At 45.1% G+C, this 15,286-nt stretch overlaps 1 protein-coding gene across 3 annotated transcripts in view; it reads left to right on the forward strand.

Moving 5' to 3' along the window:
• The window catches only part of RNF185 (ring finger protein 185), a 46,891-nt gene extending 35,313 nt beyond the window's left edge, over nt 1-11,578 (forward strand). For all 3 annotated transcript variants that reach the window (XM_006147947.2, XM_006147948.3, XM_006147949.3), the window contains exons 6-7: nt 7,196-7,313; nt 9,147-11,578. In XM_006147947.2, the coding sequence (XP_006148009.1) occupies nt 7,196-7,313; nt 9,147-9,244 (216 nt within the window). In that variant the 3' untranslated portion in view covers nt 9,245-11,578. The remainder of the gene's footprint in view (nt 1-7,195; nt 7,314-9,146) is intronic.
• The last annotated feature ends 3,708 nt before the right edge of the window (nt 11,579-15,286 follow it).

The raw sequence follows: 15,286 nt of genomic DNA on the forward strand, positions 1-15,286 counted from the left end.
CATTCTCCTCTCAGGATCTTGGGCATGCACACACACGTGCCTGGTGTGAGTTTAAGCCACCAGGTTCAGGACTTGAACTGCGCTCAACTACATGGGAGTCCAGCGACATAGCTATTACGCTATCTGCTGGTCCCCAAGCATTGAACTTGACCACTGTGCCACTATTTGCCCCCTCCCTATTGGCCATACAGTTTTGCATCTTGATTATAAAAGTGAGGGAAAACTTGTAAAATACAAAAAGAAAAAGGAGAAGAATTGCGTATAACTACATCATGCAAAAAGAACTACCTGAAACATTTTGGTCTCTTCTTTTCTTCTGTTTTTCTAAAATTATATAATATACATGCAAATTTTATGTAATCTATTTGTATATATTTTATAGGTCTGTGTATACATTTAGAAATATATTTTTAAATACGCGGTTTCTGTTTTTTTTAGCCCTATGTTAAAATTTCACTCATTTATAGATACTCAGTATCCTCTGTGTGCTGGGCATTATTCTGGGTAGTGATGATAGATCAGTAAGCATAGCTAGTGGAGTTCGCACTCTCATAGTGGAAGACTTTCAAAAATATATCTTGAGATTTTTTTTTTTAATTAATTTTTTTTCCAATTTGCTATAGAGCATGTGCCTATAAGACAGAGAGAAAGAAAGGGTAAGAGAGCAAGCCGCCAGGCCCAGGACACGAACTGCAGTTGGCCATGTGGGTGTCCAGTGCCCCAAACGCCATGCAATCTCTCTTGAGATTTTTATATGCCTATAATATTTTTTAAATTTTATTTATTCATTCATTTATTTTTTTAGTTTGACCAGAGAGAGACAGAGGTTGAGAGTGAGAAAGAGAGGAAGTGAGAAAGCAAGCCACCAGATTCAGGACTTGAACCCTAGTTGACCATGTGGAAGTGTCCAGCGCCTTAACCACCACGCCACCTGCTGGTCCCTATATGCCAATAATATTTAACTTTTGTTTAATGTTCAGTTGTGTGGACTTAATGTAGCTTATTTAACTGATCCCTTGTTAGACATTAAGCTGTTCGCTTTTCTTTTTCCTTTTTTTAAAGCATTATTTATTTAGGTTTTTTTTTTTCTCTTTGATTTGCTATAGGGCACATGTGCTCACCAGAGAGAGAGAAAGAGAAAGAGAGAAACTGAGAAAGCAAGCCACCAGGTCCAGGACTCAAATTGCAGTGGGAGTCCAGTGCCCATGTGGAAGTCCAGTGCCCCAGTATGCTACCTGCTGGACCCTGCTTAATTTTTTCTATTTTAAAAATACCCAGATGAACATAGAAGTTTTTGAGAAAATTTACCATTATTAGGCTAAATTCTTAGAATAACAGGCTCAAAGATTGTGCACATTTAGGGTCCAACAGGTGGCATGGTGGTTAAGGTGTTGGACTCCCACATGGCTGACAGTGGTTTGAGTCTTGGACCTAAACACTTGAAAATCACGCCAGGCATGTGTGTACGCATGCTCAAAATCCTAAGAGGAGAATGGAAAAGAAGGGATTGCAGCATGGCCATCCCCCCCCAGGAGAGGGTGATTTCTCACTTTCCTTTTCTCTGTCTCTTTCTAGCGCACGCATCTGTGACAAAAACCTTTAAAAAAAAAGTCCACATTTAAATTGTTTAGAAAAGACAATTTCTGGGGTCACAGAGTGGCACAGTGGCAAAATGTGCTGCTCTTTGAAGCAGTCCTAGGTGGGCAGGTTCAAGTCTGAAGACCTCCCTGAATATGCCGGGTATGCACATGTCTGTAATCTCGGGATCTGAGGCTGAGGATGAATTTCAGCATTGAGATCCCGTTGGGAGTGCTTTCTCTGTTTTTCTCTGTCTCTCTAGTTCATGGAAGAAATAAAATTTTGTTTGGGGGGGAGGTTTTTGCTATAGGGTACATGTGCTCACCAGAAAGACAGAGACAGAGAGATAGAAAATGAGAAATCACCCCCCAGGCACCAGGGGGATGGCCATGCCATAATCCCTTCTCCTCCATTCTCCTCTCGGGATCTTGGGCACACATGCACACATGCCTGGCATGAGTTTAAGCCACTGGGTCTGGGACTCAAACCGTAGTCAACTACATAGGAGTCCAGCGACATTTCTCCAACTGCTGATCCCCCTACTCTAATTTTTTAAAAGAGATTTTTGGTATAGGGTGTGTGTGTTCACCAGAGAGACAGAGAGAGACTAAGAGACAGAAAACAAGAAATCATTCCCCCCCCCCCAGGGGAATGACCACATCACAATCCCTTCTCTTCCATTCTCGTTTTGGGATTTTGTGCACATGTGCCCAACGTGAATTTTAAACCACCACCATGCCACCTTCTGGTCCCTAAATGTGCACAATTTTTTGAGCCAGTTATTCTAAGAATTTAGCCTAATAAGGGTGAATTTGCTCAAAAATTTCTATGCTCATCAGGGAATTTTCAAAATAGGAAAAGAAAGCAGGGTCCAACAGGTGGCATATTGGGGCACTGGACTCCCACATGCCAAACTGCAGTTCGAGTCCTGGACCTGGTGGCTTGCTTTCTCAATTTTAAGCCATGGTCAACTCTGCGGGACTCATAAGTGACATAACCATTATGCCATCTGCTGGTCCCAAACTTCTTTTTAAAAGACAATTTATTATTATTATGCTGAAGAAAATTTAAAGCAGTATATTTTTCTACACTGTCAGGATCCTAGGACAAATATATTTACATTTCCCTATGTTCTCTTCATCTGTATGCTGCACATATATATCTTTGTTTGCTGCTTTAAAATTTAATTTTGGCAGTATTTTCCATGAAAGCTCTGAAATTTCCTCTTTTTTTCCCTAAAGAATTATGCATTTATTTAATTCCATTTGTGGTTGTTGTTCTATTATTATTTAATTTGACCAGAGAGAGAGAGAGAAGGGAAAGCAAGAAAGCAAGCCCCCAGGTCCAGGACTCAAACCGTGGTCAGCCATGTGGGATTCCGGCACCTTTAACCATCATGCCACCTGCTGGCCCCATGAAGTTTCCTCTTTATTATTGATCCTTTATGATAGAAAGTTGACAGCACATACGTGTGCCCAGTAGAGAGAAAAAGCAAGCGCTTTGACAGGGTCTTGTCATGCAGTGATCACCTTCGCCCAGCACTTGAGCTCCTGAGATCCTGGGTGCCCAGCATGGTCACCAAACCTATGGTCACCATATGACTTCCAACTACTACACCACAGTAGTCAGACCCCTTTCTTATTTTTAAAGGCTACTATTTATTCCATCGAATTTTTAAAAATTATTGAATTTTATTTGTTATTATTTTCTTAAATTTTGCTATAGGACACATGCGCTCACCAGAAAGAGACAGAGCGAGAGAGGGAACGAGCAAAAACAAGCTGCCAGGTCCAGAGCCAGGTCCAGAATTTGAACTGTAGTTGACCATGTGGGAATCTAGTGCCTTGATCACTATGCCACCTGCTGGCCCCCAATTTTTTTTTTAAGAGAAGTTTTTGCTATAGGGTATGTGTGCCCACGGGAGACACAGAGAGAGAGAAAATAAGAAGCCACTTCCTAGAGGGAATGGCCATACCACAGTCCCTTCTCATTCTCCTTGGGATTTTGGGCACATATGCATACGCAACCTGGCATGAGTTTCAAGCTGGTAGGTCCTGGACTTGAACTACAATCGACCATGTGGGAGTCCAGTGCCTTAACCACTAGGATACCTACTGGCCCCCTATTCCATTGAATTTTGATGCATTATAATTTAGGTTTTCCTCATGGAAGGACCTTATGGTTGCTTCTAGATTCTGCTGTTTAAACAGTGCTACAGTGATTATCTCTACATACATTTTTTTTCCTATTTTCATTGTGCCATTTCCTTAGGATTCTCATAGTAGGGTTATTGAGTCAAGAATCTTGATAAAAATTGAGGATCTCTGGCTGGCTTTGTGGAGTGGTGGTAACGGTAGCCAAAACCATGTAGCCAACCATGTTCTAGTCCTGGACCCAGTAGCTTGAGAATCATGCCCAAAAATCCCACAAAGGAAGGAGAGATGGAGATGGGATTGCAGCATGACCATTTCCCATGGGAGGTGCTTTCTCCTCTCTCTTTCTCACCAGAGAGAGTCACAGAGAGAGTCATGTCCTCTAGCAATAAGAAGAAAGAAAGGGAACCAGCAGTTAGCGTAATGGCTATGTCGCTGGACTCCCACGTAGTCGACTGCGGTTCGCGTCCTGGACCCGGTGGCTTAAAACTCACGCCGGGCGCGTGTGCGTGCGTGCCCAAGATCCCGAGAGGAGAATGGAGGAGAAGGGATTGCGGCGTGACCATCCCCCCTGGGGGGTGATTTCTCACTTTCTGTCTCTATGTCTTTCTCTGTCTGTCTGGCGAGCGCACGCGCCCTATAGTGAAAACCTCCCCCCCCCAAAAGAAAAAAAAGAAGAAAGAAAGAAATTAAGGGTCTCTTCTCCAGATTACTCTTAATAATAGTCAAACAAGCCAAATGATATATAGTAATTGAATGTTTTAAAAAATAATGAAAATAAAAAGTAATAATTAAAAAATAATAACAGTAAACACTTGCTGAATATTTGTTAAAAGGAAAGAATTGTATATTAAGACTTTTCTATGTATGATCTTATTTAAGGCTCACATCAGCCCATTTTTTTTTCCTTTTTTTAAAGAGAGATGTTTGCTATAGGGCGCATGAACTTGCCAAAGACACTGAGAGAAACAGAGAGACTGAAAATGAGAATTCCCTCTCAGGGAGGATGGTCACGCTGCAGTCTCTTTTCCTCCATTCTCCTCTTGGGATCTTGGGCACGCATGCACATGCACCCAGCATGAATTTTAAGCTACTGGCTCTGGGACCCAAGCCACCTAACCAGCGACCTAACCATTACACCATCTGCTGGTCCCCACATCAGCCCACTTCACAGAATAGGAAAATGAGATTCAGAGAGGTGAAGTGACACAGGGCCACACAGACAAAGCTAAAACTCAGATCTGACTGGTATCGAAGTCCCTGCTCTTGACCACCAGGCAACACCATTTTAACCTTTCTAGGCGGTGTGACCCAGGAAGCGTTAGCTCATTGCTAGTGTAAACACAGGAATCAGAGAACCCAGGAAGCTAAAGGCCCTGGCCTTTATGACTGCAGTGCCCACCTCTAGCATTTATAAGCACCTGTAGCTGCTAGTGGTGGTTTTTGCAAACTCTGCCCCAGAAATATATAGCCACCAAATGTGAGGACCTGTGGGATCATGTGGATGTTGCTGGAAGAGAAGCAGGAAACTCATTCCTCAGGATTGCACTGAATGGAGCCATGGTTCCTGATGAAACAATTGCACCTTCCTGGATAAGGCAGCCTCGGTCCCAGGAGCCCATAGACTCAACCATGCTGGGTCTGAGTGGGAGGCATTTCTGCACTGAGGAGATGGAAACCAGTTGTTTTCTTTCCCTGTAGGTTTGTCCTCTTATTAAATCAGCTGTTAGGCTTTAAAGGCAGTGCTACCCAGCCGGAAGTTTGGAGGTGGACGCCAGGCTGCTCAGTGTGGATCAGGGAATAACCCCTTTTGTGACTGTGGAAGACTCACAGATGAAAGCTAGTCAGCTCTTTGTGAAAAGCAGTTGGCCTAGTTTTGTTTTTCTTATTATTTTTTTAAATGATTTGTTCTAAAGATTTTGCTAGGGATAATAGGGGAAAACATTTTTTAAGGTGTGCACAGCATTTATGATCATGGGTTTTCAGATGAGTTTGACTTCATTTTTAAGTGAGCTTCGACCTCTACCCTTTACCCCTTGGTCAAGTTATTTCACCTCTCCAAGCCTGTTTGGCCATCTGTAAAATGTGGATGATGGGTCCCACTGCAGTGGCACAGGTGGCAGGGAGCTACTGCACGATGGCCGGGGCTGCTCCACAGGAGGCCCGTGTTCAGTTCCTGGCTCAATCTAAACAGGCCAGGTGTGTGGGTGGGATACCACAGTGTAGCAAGACCCTGTCAGGAATTTCCTTTCTGTGTATGCGTTCTCTCTCTCTCTCTCTCCCCATTTCCCTCATTTAAAAAAAAAAAAAAGTGAATGAAAATAATGTAAGAATCAAACACATTCGTGTATCCCAGTGCTTAGCCTGGCACAGAATTCATACTCAGAAAACTAGAGTTACTTTTTCACGATATTACTGTTCCTACTGAATCTTCTCATGTGAAAGATGAACATGCACAGGGTGGAGAAAGCTGAGGATTATATACCAGAGTGTTGCTGGTGGGCATCTCGGAGAGTAGAGGGAGTGACTGTGAAATGGGAGGTGAACAGGAGGCCTCTGGCTTTCTTAGTCATTCTTGTAATATGTACATTTCTTATAGCAAGCATAAATTATTTTTATAATCAAAAAAGTGTTTTACATTTGTAAAAATTGATTTCACAATATTAAAATAAGTGTTTAAGGGAAAATACCCATATCATGTCCACAGACCTCCGTATGTTCACATACTTGTGAACACGGTGTTCCAATTATTTTGCCTGGTGAATTGGTCACAGGAGTTTTTCTGTATTACCACATAAGTCAGCATAATGAAACTTTTGAGAGCCCGTATCAAGATGATGACTATGGGGCCACAGGTGGCATGATGATTGAGGTGCTGGACTCCTGTATGGCCAACTGCGGTTCGAGTCCCAGACCTGGTAGCATGCTTTCTCACTTTATCTTGCTCTCTCTGGTGAGCATGCATGCCCTGTAGCAAATTTAAAAAATAATAATGATAAATTAAATAAATAATAATTTTTTAAAAGATTGTAATTATGACTTCTATTGTTGACTAATTAGGGTTCTAAGTTTTTTGCTATTATAGATAATATGTAGCTTGTTTTGATTTTCCCTTGTAATTGGGCATGGGGGTGATTGTCAATTTTGCTATTATAAAGCATGTGGAAAATTGTACTGGCTAATGGAGGACTCTGGAAAAGAGCCTCAAGCCCTCAGAACATCACTTTGCATCAACTGAGTATTTCACATTGGGTCAGAGCCAACCCACATTAGCCTATTCACAGCTCTTGAACTGAATGTAATGCTAGAAGGGTACAGGGACCACCAGATTCTTCTGATTTGGGGTCTAGCTGCAAAGGAAAGCCATTCCCTCCCTGTTGGGAACAGGTGGCAGAGAGCAGGGTAGGGTGCCACATGAAGACACGGTCAGGTGTGTCATGTTTGGTTGCATTTCCTCCACACAGGGATTTCAAGGATTTGGATTTGGAGATGGTGGCTTCCAGATGTCTTTCGGAATTGGGGCATTTCCCTTTGGGATATTTGCCACAGCATTTAACATAAACGATGGGCGGCCTCCTCCAGGTAAGACCCTATTTCCCTGAGAGATCGGGACGATATCTCAGTCATCTACTTGAAAGTTCCTTGGAATTCTGCAGTATGTAAATTGAGACCATTGTCACTGCATGAATAGCCAGCCTTTTTGAAATGCCTTAAACTTGTTCCAGATTACGGATAGTCACGCTGATACTGAGCACTTACCAAATGTCAGGCACATGTAGAGCACTTTAAATTCGAAACTTGGGGGTTTTTGATTCCAAACTTTGATTAGCTCAGCTTCACAGATCAGAAAATGCTTAGAGGTGTTTACCAAGGCATGCCCCATGTCTATAAAATGAAAAAGCGTAAATGATGTCCAGCTGAGGAAAAGTCTAGTTGTGTGCATGGATCCTCACTTGGACTATTTGGGAGCAGAGAGGGACATGGTGACCCCCAGGGAGTCAGGGCCTCTCCATTCTCTGTCATCTCTGTCCAGCTTCCCTCAGGATACAACATGGAGCTTGTCCCAAGCTTCAGCCCTCTGGGAACCATGCCTAGGTCTGTCACCTGCTGCTGTTTCTCCTTCTCTCTGCTGGAGAGTGCCAGCTGCATTTGGTGTAAAGCAGGGCAGGAAAGCAGGTGTCCTGTACTCTGTCACAGTCTGACACCCGAGCCACAGTCCTTACTGTGGACCCTACAGAGACGCCCCGGTCAGTGCACTGGAGCCTCTGTGCACTGGACGTGGTATGGGTCCAGAAGTGATCCGTGAATGATCTGGCCAGGAGTTTATGCTCTAGAGACAGAAACCCACTCCTGGGTCATCCCAGTCATTCCCCAGTTTTCCTGGTCCTTGGCACCTGGCAGACAATTGGTAAGTCCTTCTTGATGCCTGCCTGCATGAATCTGTCAGAGTACCCCCTGGGGAGTCAAGTATAGCTCCGGAGGTCTTGGGAATGCTCTTCCTTACAGTTTTTCCTTGTGTTCATCTTCTCAGAGGAAAGGGACCCCAAAGGTAAGGGCATGCTTTTTCCCAAAGGAAAGACAAATCCCTGTAGAGACAGGATGACATGTGGTAGTTTGCTTCCTTTTATCCTGGACCAAGGCGTGGCCTGGATTTCCTATTAAAGAGAGTTCCACAGCCAGGTCAGACTCTGGATCACTTCATCCCTCCACCAGATTCCCCTTGCCATGTTTGGTACAGTTTGCTCATCCTAGATGTAGATTGGCTTCCCTTCCTTTCTCTAAAGTCAGGACAGAGAACTGTAAATGGCAGCTTTTCTCAAAGCAGAGGGGAATGGGGACCTAGGTTCTCACTTCAGCTCTACCTCTACCTTTCTCCTTACAATGGAGAAAGACAAGTCACTTTGCCTGTCTAGGCCCCAGTTCTCTCCTGGCACAGGAGGGGCCCTCCATGCGGGGTGGGGGGCTCGGGAGACCAGTGTGAAGAGGCTGGAGATCATGACTGTGGTCCTCTGCCCCAACTCCTGAGCCTTGCAGTCTCGGGCAAGTCACTGCAGACCTGTGCTTCGGCAGCTTCTTACACAAGACAGAAATAATAATATCCACCAAATAACACTTAGCATATAACAGCTGCTTAATAAACAGTCATTTTTCTTTTACTGTTTTCTCTAAGAGCTTCCTGATTTATTTTCATGTGCAATCCAAACGCTTTAGGATACATGAGACCTTACCCTCTTTGTTATATTAATCCACATATTTTTATTTTGCCTGACATTATTTGGGGCTTGGAAATCTTTTTAGTGTGTAGGAATTTGTCTTTTTAAGAAGAGGAGGATTGACGCTCTCAGTGCCTGGCCCAGATGGGCACCGTGTACAGTGGCAGTGTTCTGACAGCCTCTCTACCCACTGTCTTTCCAGCTGTCCCTGGGACACCGCAGTACGTGGACGAGCAGTTTCTGTCACGCCTCTTCCTGTTTGTGGCCCTGGTGATCATGTTCTGGCTTCTGATTGCCTAATGCTGGGCTCCTGCCTGCATCTGTGGCAGGACCTATGGACTGGCAACGTGCCACCCTCACTCTTGGTGTTTGGCTTCCTGGCTAATCCTGACTCCTGGAATCAGTGGGGTCAGTAACACATCAAGGATTCTTGCTTCTCCATCAGAGCTTTGGAACTCAAGACCGGTTGGCAAGGTCTCCTGAGTGTCACCACTACTGTAAACACCCTACTGTAACCTCAGGCCTTGGCTTTGAGTCCCCTCTCATGGGTGACATCATGAAATCTGTTCCAGTCAGCTTGGCATGTCCTGACTCTGCACAGGGAAGAGGCAGGAAGAGAGAAGCTGTCCGAGTACAATTTCACCCGAGTTTAATATTACAAAAACAAAAGGACGATCCAAATGGTATTTATGGAAACTTGGTTTCATCTCTTTAAATACCCTTGATAAGTGGCCTCCAAAGCCAGTGGGGTTCCTCATACAGAGGGACTCTCCTTACAGATCCCAATGCTGCTCTGTCCTTTTTCCTCCCCCTCCTCTTCCTCAGCAGAAATTCAAGAAATTACTGTCCCATAAAGATCATAATTGCAGCCGCTGAAGCTGGAGTTGCTTTATGAATTCACCAGAGACCCAAAGATCTCTTACTGGCTCTGGGGCCATGCCCAGTGTCTTTGGCACCAGAGAGCAGCTTGAATGGACCTCCTGGTTTCCTGCCATGGATTATCCCTGGTGAGACATGGCTTCACACACAGATTTCCCATCAGCTTTCTCCCAAAATAACAAACATCTGCCTCTGTCTTCCAGAGCACAAACAGCCTAGACTACTGCTTAGGTGGGACTGACTGCTATGTATCAGGAAAGACCTGGAGTCGGGACAATGGGATTCATAGCTCTGATGCAGGAACAGCCAACCAAACCACCCTCTCCCCTAAGCTGCAGAAGCTGCAAGTACATCCTGTCCCAGAACCCACTCAGATGAAACAGCCTAGCTGCATGTTAAAGTCCAGCATCCTCAGAAGCCAAGTTGTCTTTCACAAAGAGACAGGGAAGGGGGAAAACCCACATGTGACCCTGGTGGCTCGATGGAGTCCTTCTGAAAACTCTTTGTATATGTGACTCCTGAGTAGGCAACCCCCAACGATTTATAACTCCAGATGGCAGATGGGGAGCCTCAGCACAGCGATATAGAATCTTTCCTGTGGAATCCAGGGAAAATTACCTTCCTAAGCTCTTGACTTGTTTTTATATCATAAGCTGCTTCTTCCAAATCCAATTAAAGAAGTGTGGTGCCAGGCAGACAGGACCATTCACCGGTGAAATGGGTCTTCCTCACCAACTCTTGTCGTAGAAATCCAGCCTCTCCCTGGAGACCCCAAGGGTGGGGGTGATGGACTTCATCGGGCCTCTCCCTTCACCAGTCTACCCTGCTTCTAGCTCACCTCCAGCAACAGCCAACAGATGATGGGAAGGCCACCCAGCTTTTTACCCCAGATATGGCTCTCCATAGTTTATGGAAACCCGCACCTTGAGGAAGATGAAGGAAGCCCTCCTCCCTGTTCCACAGCCCCTCCCCTTCTCCTTTGCACCTGTCAATGCCAGAGTTCAGTGTTTAAACAGACGAAACATAAAGTATTGAGTAGGTGATTCATTTGAATCCACTTAGGGATAAACTACCAGACTTACAGTGGGCCTGATGGATCTTAATTCATGGGCACCCACTTAAAGAGTGCTCTTTTTATCACCTTCTGGAAATCCCCAAAATTGGAGGAGCCTCTGGAGTTTCTCTGCTTTAGGGAGAATTGGTGGAATGCAATGTCCCCAGCTAGTGGAGGGAGAGAGGACTTCAACTAGATGGACCCAACAGAAAGAATTGTGTTTCCAGAAGAAAGATTAAAGAAGATTTATAGGTAGGAAGATGAATCATTTGAACTCTTAAATGAAGTGAGCCCAAGAGTTTCACAGCAAACAAATCTTGGGAACTGCTAGCAAAGCCAGGTTGTTCATGTGCCCTTTAATTTTTGAACCTTGGTAGGTCCCTGCTCACTCTCTGCCAAGAGCTGGGCAGGGGAGCCTATTTGGGATTACTGGCCCAGCTCCAACAGGGAGCCCCCTTCCCCCCCACCCCTCTGCAGGTTCACTGCTTCACGTCTCTGCCGAGGCAGCTTTCCTTTCTTTTGTGTGTATTTTCTGTGTTCCCAGCCTCCACCCTCTCCTGCCACCCTTGTGAACTAGGACCAGGTCCTGACCACAGTCAGAAGATGACAGTATGTACAGTGGCACACCTTGACCAGTCACTAATTTTCACTGTTGTGAAAGTGATTTGATTTAGAATTAAATAAATGGTTTTACATTACTGTGAGCTTGGTTCTTGTTTGGGTCCTGGAAGGGATGGTGAATGGATAAGGAAGTCATACAGGTCTGTTCTTGGGGAAGCACCTGTGCGTCGTTGGTAATGCCACACTGAGCATGAAAGTTGTCAAACAGCCATCTGTAATTAGAGATGAGAAGTGTAGGCTGGAGGCCTGGCTTTGTATGTGGCTCTGCACAAGGTGTAACCTGTCCGACAGGCAGCCCCAGTCTGGACAAGTGCATGGAATTTCTTTTCTTTTTCTTTTTTTGGAGAGGTGTTTGCTATAGGGTGCATGTGCTCGCCAGAAAGACAGAGACAGAGACAGAAAGCGAGAAATCACCCCCTGGGGGGATGGCCACGCCGCAATTCCTTCTCCATTCTCCTCTCGGGATCTTGGGCATGCACGCACATGCGCCTGGCGTGAGTTTAAGCCACTGGGTCCAGGACTCGAATCATGGTCAACTACGTGGGAGTCCAGCGACATAGCCATTATGCCAACTGCTGGTCCCAAATGTAAGGAATTTCTAACCTTGTGAGCATTAAGGTGCTAAGATGGAGCTTGGTGTGTGGCCAGTCAGATCCTTTAGGCCCATTAGTTATCCATTGTCAGCCTCTCCATATGTTCAGTGACAGGCCAGGTAGGTCCTTGATCAGTTGCTCTCCCTCCGGCAAGGGGGAGTGTCCTTCCCTGAGGTTCCTCAGTAATGTGGTGTAAGACAAAATGGAAGATGCTGGTAACTAGCCTTGGGCTCCCCAACATACCACAGCAACAGGTCATCCGTCTGAAAAGAGCTCTTTTCTTCCTCTCACTAACAGCAAACTGAGCAGTGCCAAGACACAGGAGTGTAAAGGTAAGAGGACTTGAGTAACTCAAGCTCAATCAAAAAGAACATGTTGTTTTGTTTTCAGTAGAAACATAAAACTTACACAGTAGAAGAGGACAATAAAGCCTCCATGTACCGGTCACCCAACCCCAATAACCTGGCCCAAGTTCAGTCCTGTTGCATCCACACCACCCTCACACCACTCCCTCTTCCCCTACCTGGACTATTCTGAAGCAGTTCCCACTCATACACCATCTGTTAAGTATTTCGATATGCGTCCCCATGATGAGGATTCTTAAAAAACAAAATACTATTTGTGTACCTTAACAATGAATCATTTTGGGGCCAGCAGGTGTCATGATGGTTGAGGCGCTGGACTCCCACATGGCGAACCAGTTCAAATCTTGAACCAGGTGGCTTGCTGTCTTGCTTTCTGTCTCTCTGGTCAAATTAAAAAATAATAAATTACTTTAAAGAATTATTTAACTTTATTTAACTTATTTATGTATTTATTTTAATTTGACCAGAGAGGGAGAGAGCGAGAGAGGAAAAGTGAGAAAGCAAGCCACTAGATCTGGGACCCGAACCACGGTCAGCCATATGGGAATTCAGCTCCCCCAACCACCATGCCATCTGCTGTCCCCAAATAATAATAAATGTTTTAAAATTTAAAAGATTAGTATTTCTGTATGAGGTCCAAGCCCCTGTAGTTAAAGGAGCTGGATCCCATATGGCCGACATCAGTTCAAGTCCCAGGCCTGAGGTGGCTTAAAAAACAGGCTGGGTGCATATGCATGCATGCCCAAAATTCCAACAGGATGGAGAAATGCAGTATGACTATACCCTAAAGGGGGGGGGGGGGGGCGGAGCTTTCTTGGTCTCTAATATTCGCTCTCTGGCAAGTACATACACCCTGTGGCAAATTTTAAAAACTAAATGATCCAACTACTGTTCAAATTTCTCTAGTTCTAATTTTCTCTCTTTTCTTTTGGAGAGTTTTTGTTATAGGGCACGTGTGCTCGCCAGGCAGAGAGAGGCAGAAAGACAGAAAGTGAGAAATCACCCCCCAGAGGGGATGACCATACCGCAATCCCTTCTCCTCCATTCTCCTCTCGGGATCTTGGGCACGCACGCACACGCGCCTGGCGTGAGTTTTAAGCCACCTGGTACAGGACGCGAATGTAGCCATTACGCTAACTACTGGTCCCCTCTAGTTCTAATTTTCTTGTATAGTTTGTTTGAATTCAGAGCCAAGTCATCCACACTTTTTTTTTTTTAAAGATTTTTTGCGATAGGGTGCTTATGCATACCAGAGATAAAGTGTGAAAACACCACCCAGAGGGGATGGCTACACTGCAATCCCTTCTCCTCCATTCTCCTCTTAGGCTTTGGGTACACATGCACATGTGCCTGTTGTGTCTTTTAAGACACTGGGTCCAGGACCTGAACCGGAAGTTGGCCATGTGGGATCCAACACCCTAATCATCATGCCACCTGCTGGCCCTTGTCTTTTTTTTTTTTTTTTTACTATAGGGCACGGGCACTTAATGGGAAGTGGGAAGAAGGCTGTGGGTGGGGGAGTTTGAAGAAGCCACCCCCCAGGGGGATGGCCACACCATGTCATTCTCCATTCTCCTCTTGGGATTTTGGGCACATATGCTCAAAATGTTTTCCTTTTTCTTTTTTTAAAATTTTATTTAGAGAAAGCAAGAAATCACCCCTCAGGGGGATGACAACAACTCATCCCTTCTCTTCCATTCTCCTCTTGGGATTTTGGGCATGCATGCACACACACCTGGTGTGAGTTGAAGCCTCTGGGTCCGGGACTTAAACCATGATCGACTACGTGCAACATAACCATTATGCCATCTCCTGGTTCCCCAGCACGTTTTTCTTTTTTCTTTTAAAGAATGATTTATTTATTTATTTTTATTATTATTTTCATTTGACCAGAGAGAGACAGAGAAGGAAAGTGAGAAAGCAAGCTGCCAGATCTGGTTACTCTAATGCCGTTGGCCATGTGGGAACCTAGCACCTAAACCACCAGCCACATTTCAACTTACCTTTCTCATAGTATCTTAACTTCCCTGGAGGAACTTCCCACTCCCTGCAGGTAAAGATCATGAGCTGGAGGCAGAAAGAAGCGGAACATGAGAGTGAATAGGGGGAAGAGACAGAACTAGGTTCCTTGCTGTGAGCGTAGGGAGAGGAAAGACACCCATGGAGCCTCAGTTCCAAGGCTGCCCATGCTTTGGTATCTGGGAAAATAGTGAAACCTCTTTCTATATACAAGATAAATACAGTCCCTGTCTCCTTTTTTGCTAGCCACGAGGTGGCTTGTCAGAAGAATCCCCTGGATTCCCATTACTTTACTTCAATACACAATCTTGTGTTTATTATAATCAGATTTCCTCAGAAACTGTGAAACTGGCTGCTGGAGAATGTTCTCAGAAGTAACGGAAGTCAGGCACAGCCCTCCTCCCCAGCACTTTGTGCACACGCAGGACATCAGGAACCATCTGCCACACCCAGAAGAGAAAAATCTGACTGGAATCCGGTTTAAACTAGACAGGACAAGAAGAATGAGAATTGTAAGCACCTTCACTTACTGGAGTGCTGGGACCAGAGGCAGCTGGGGAGAACTTTGTCCTTGGTGGGAAGGGCCAGGATTCCTGGCCCTTCCTGGTCATTTGGACACTTTTCCCATGACCTAAATCTGATCTAGGAAAATGACAGTTGCCAAAGACCCAGCATGAGAGAATCAAGTGGGAGGGACTTCAGGGACCAGCTGATGTGGCTGACTATTCCTCACAGAGGACCACAATCTCCTCCCTAACCCAGTAAGGGGAAGTGCTTCTTAAAGCCACTCAGCCCGTTAGTAGTTGACGTA

Source organism: Tupaia chinensis, unplaced genomic scaffold, assembly GCF_000334495.1.
Source record: "Tupaia chinensis unplaced genomic scaffold, TupChi_1.0 Scaffold000226_1, whole genome shotgun sequence".
NCBI classification, from domain to species: domain Eukaryota; kingdom Metazoa; phylum Chordata; class Mammalia; order Scandentia; family Tupaiidae; genus Tupaia; species Tupaia belangeri.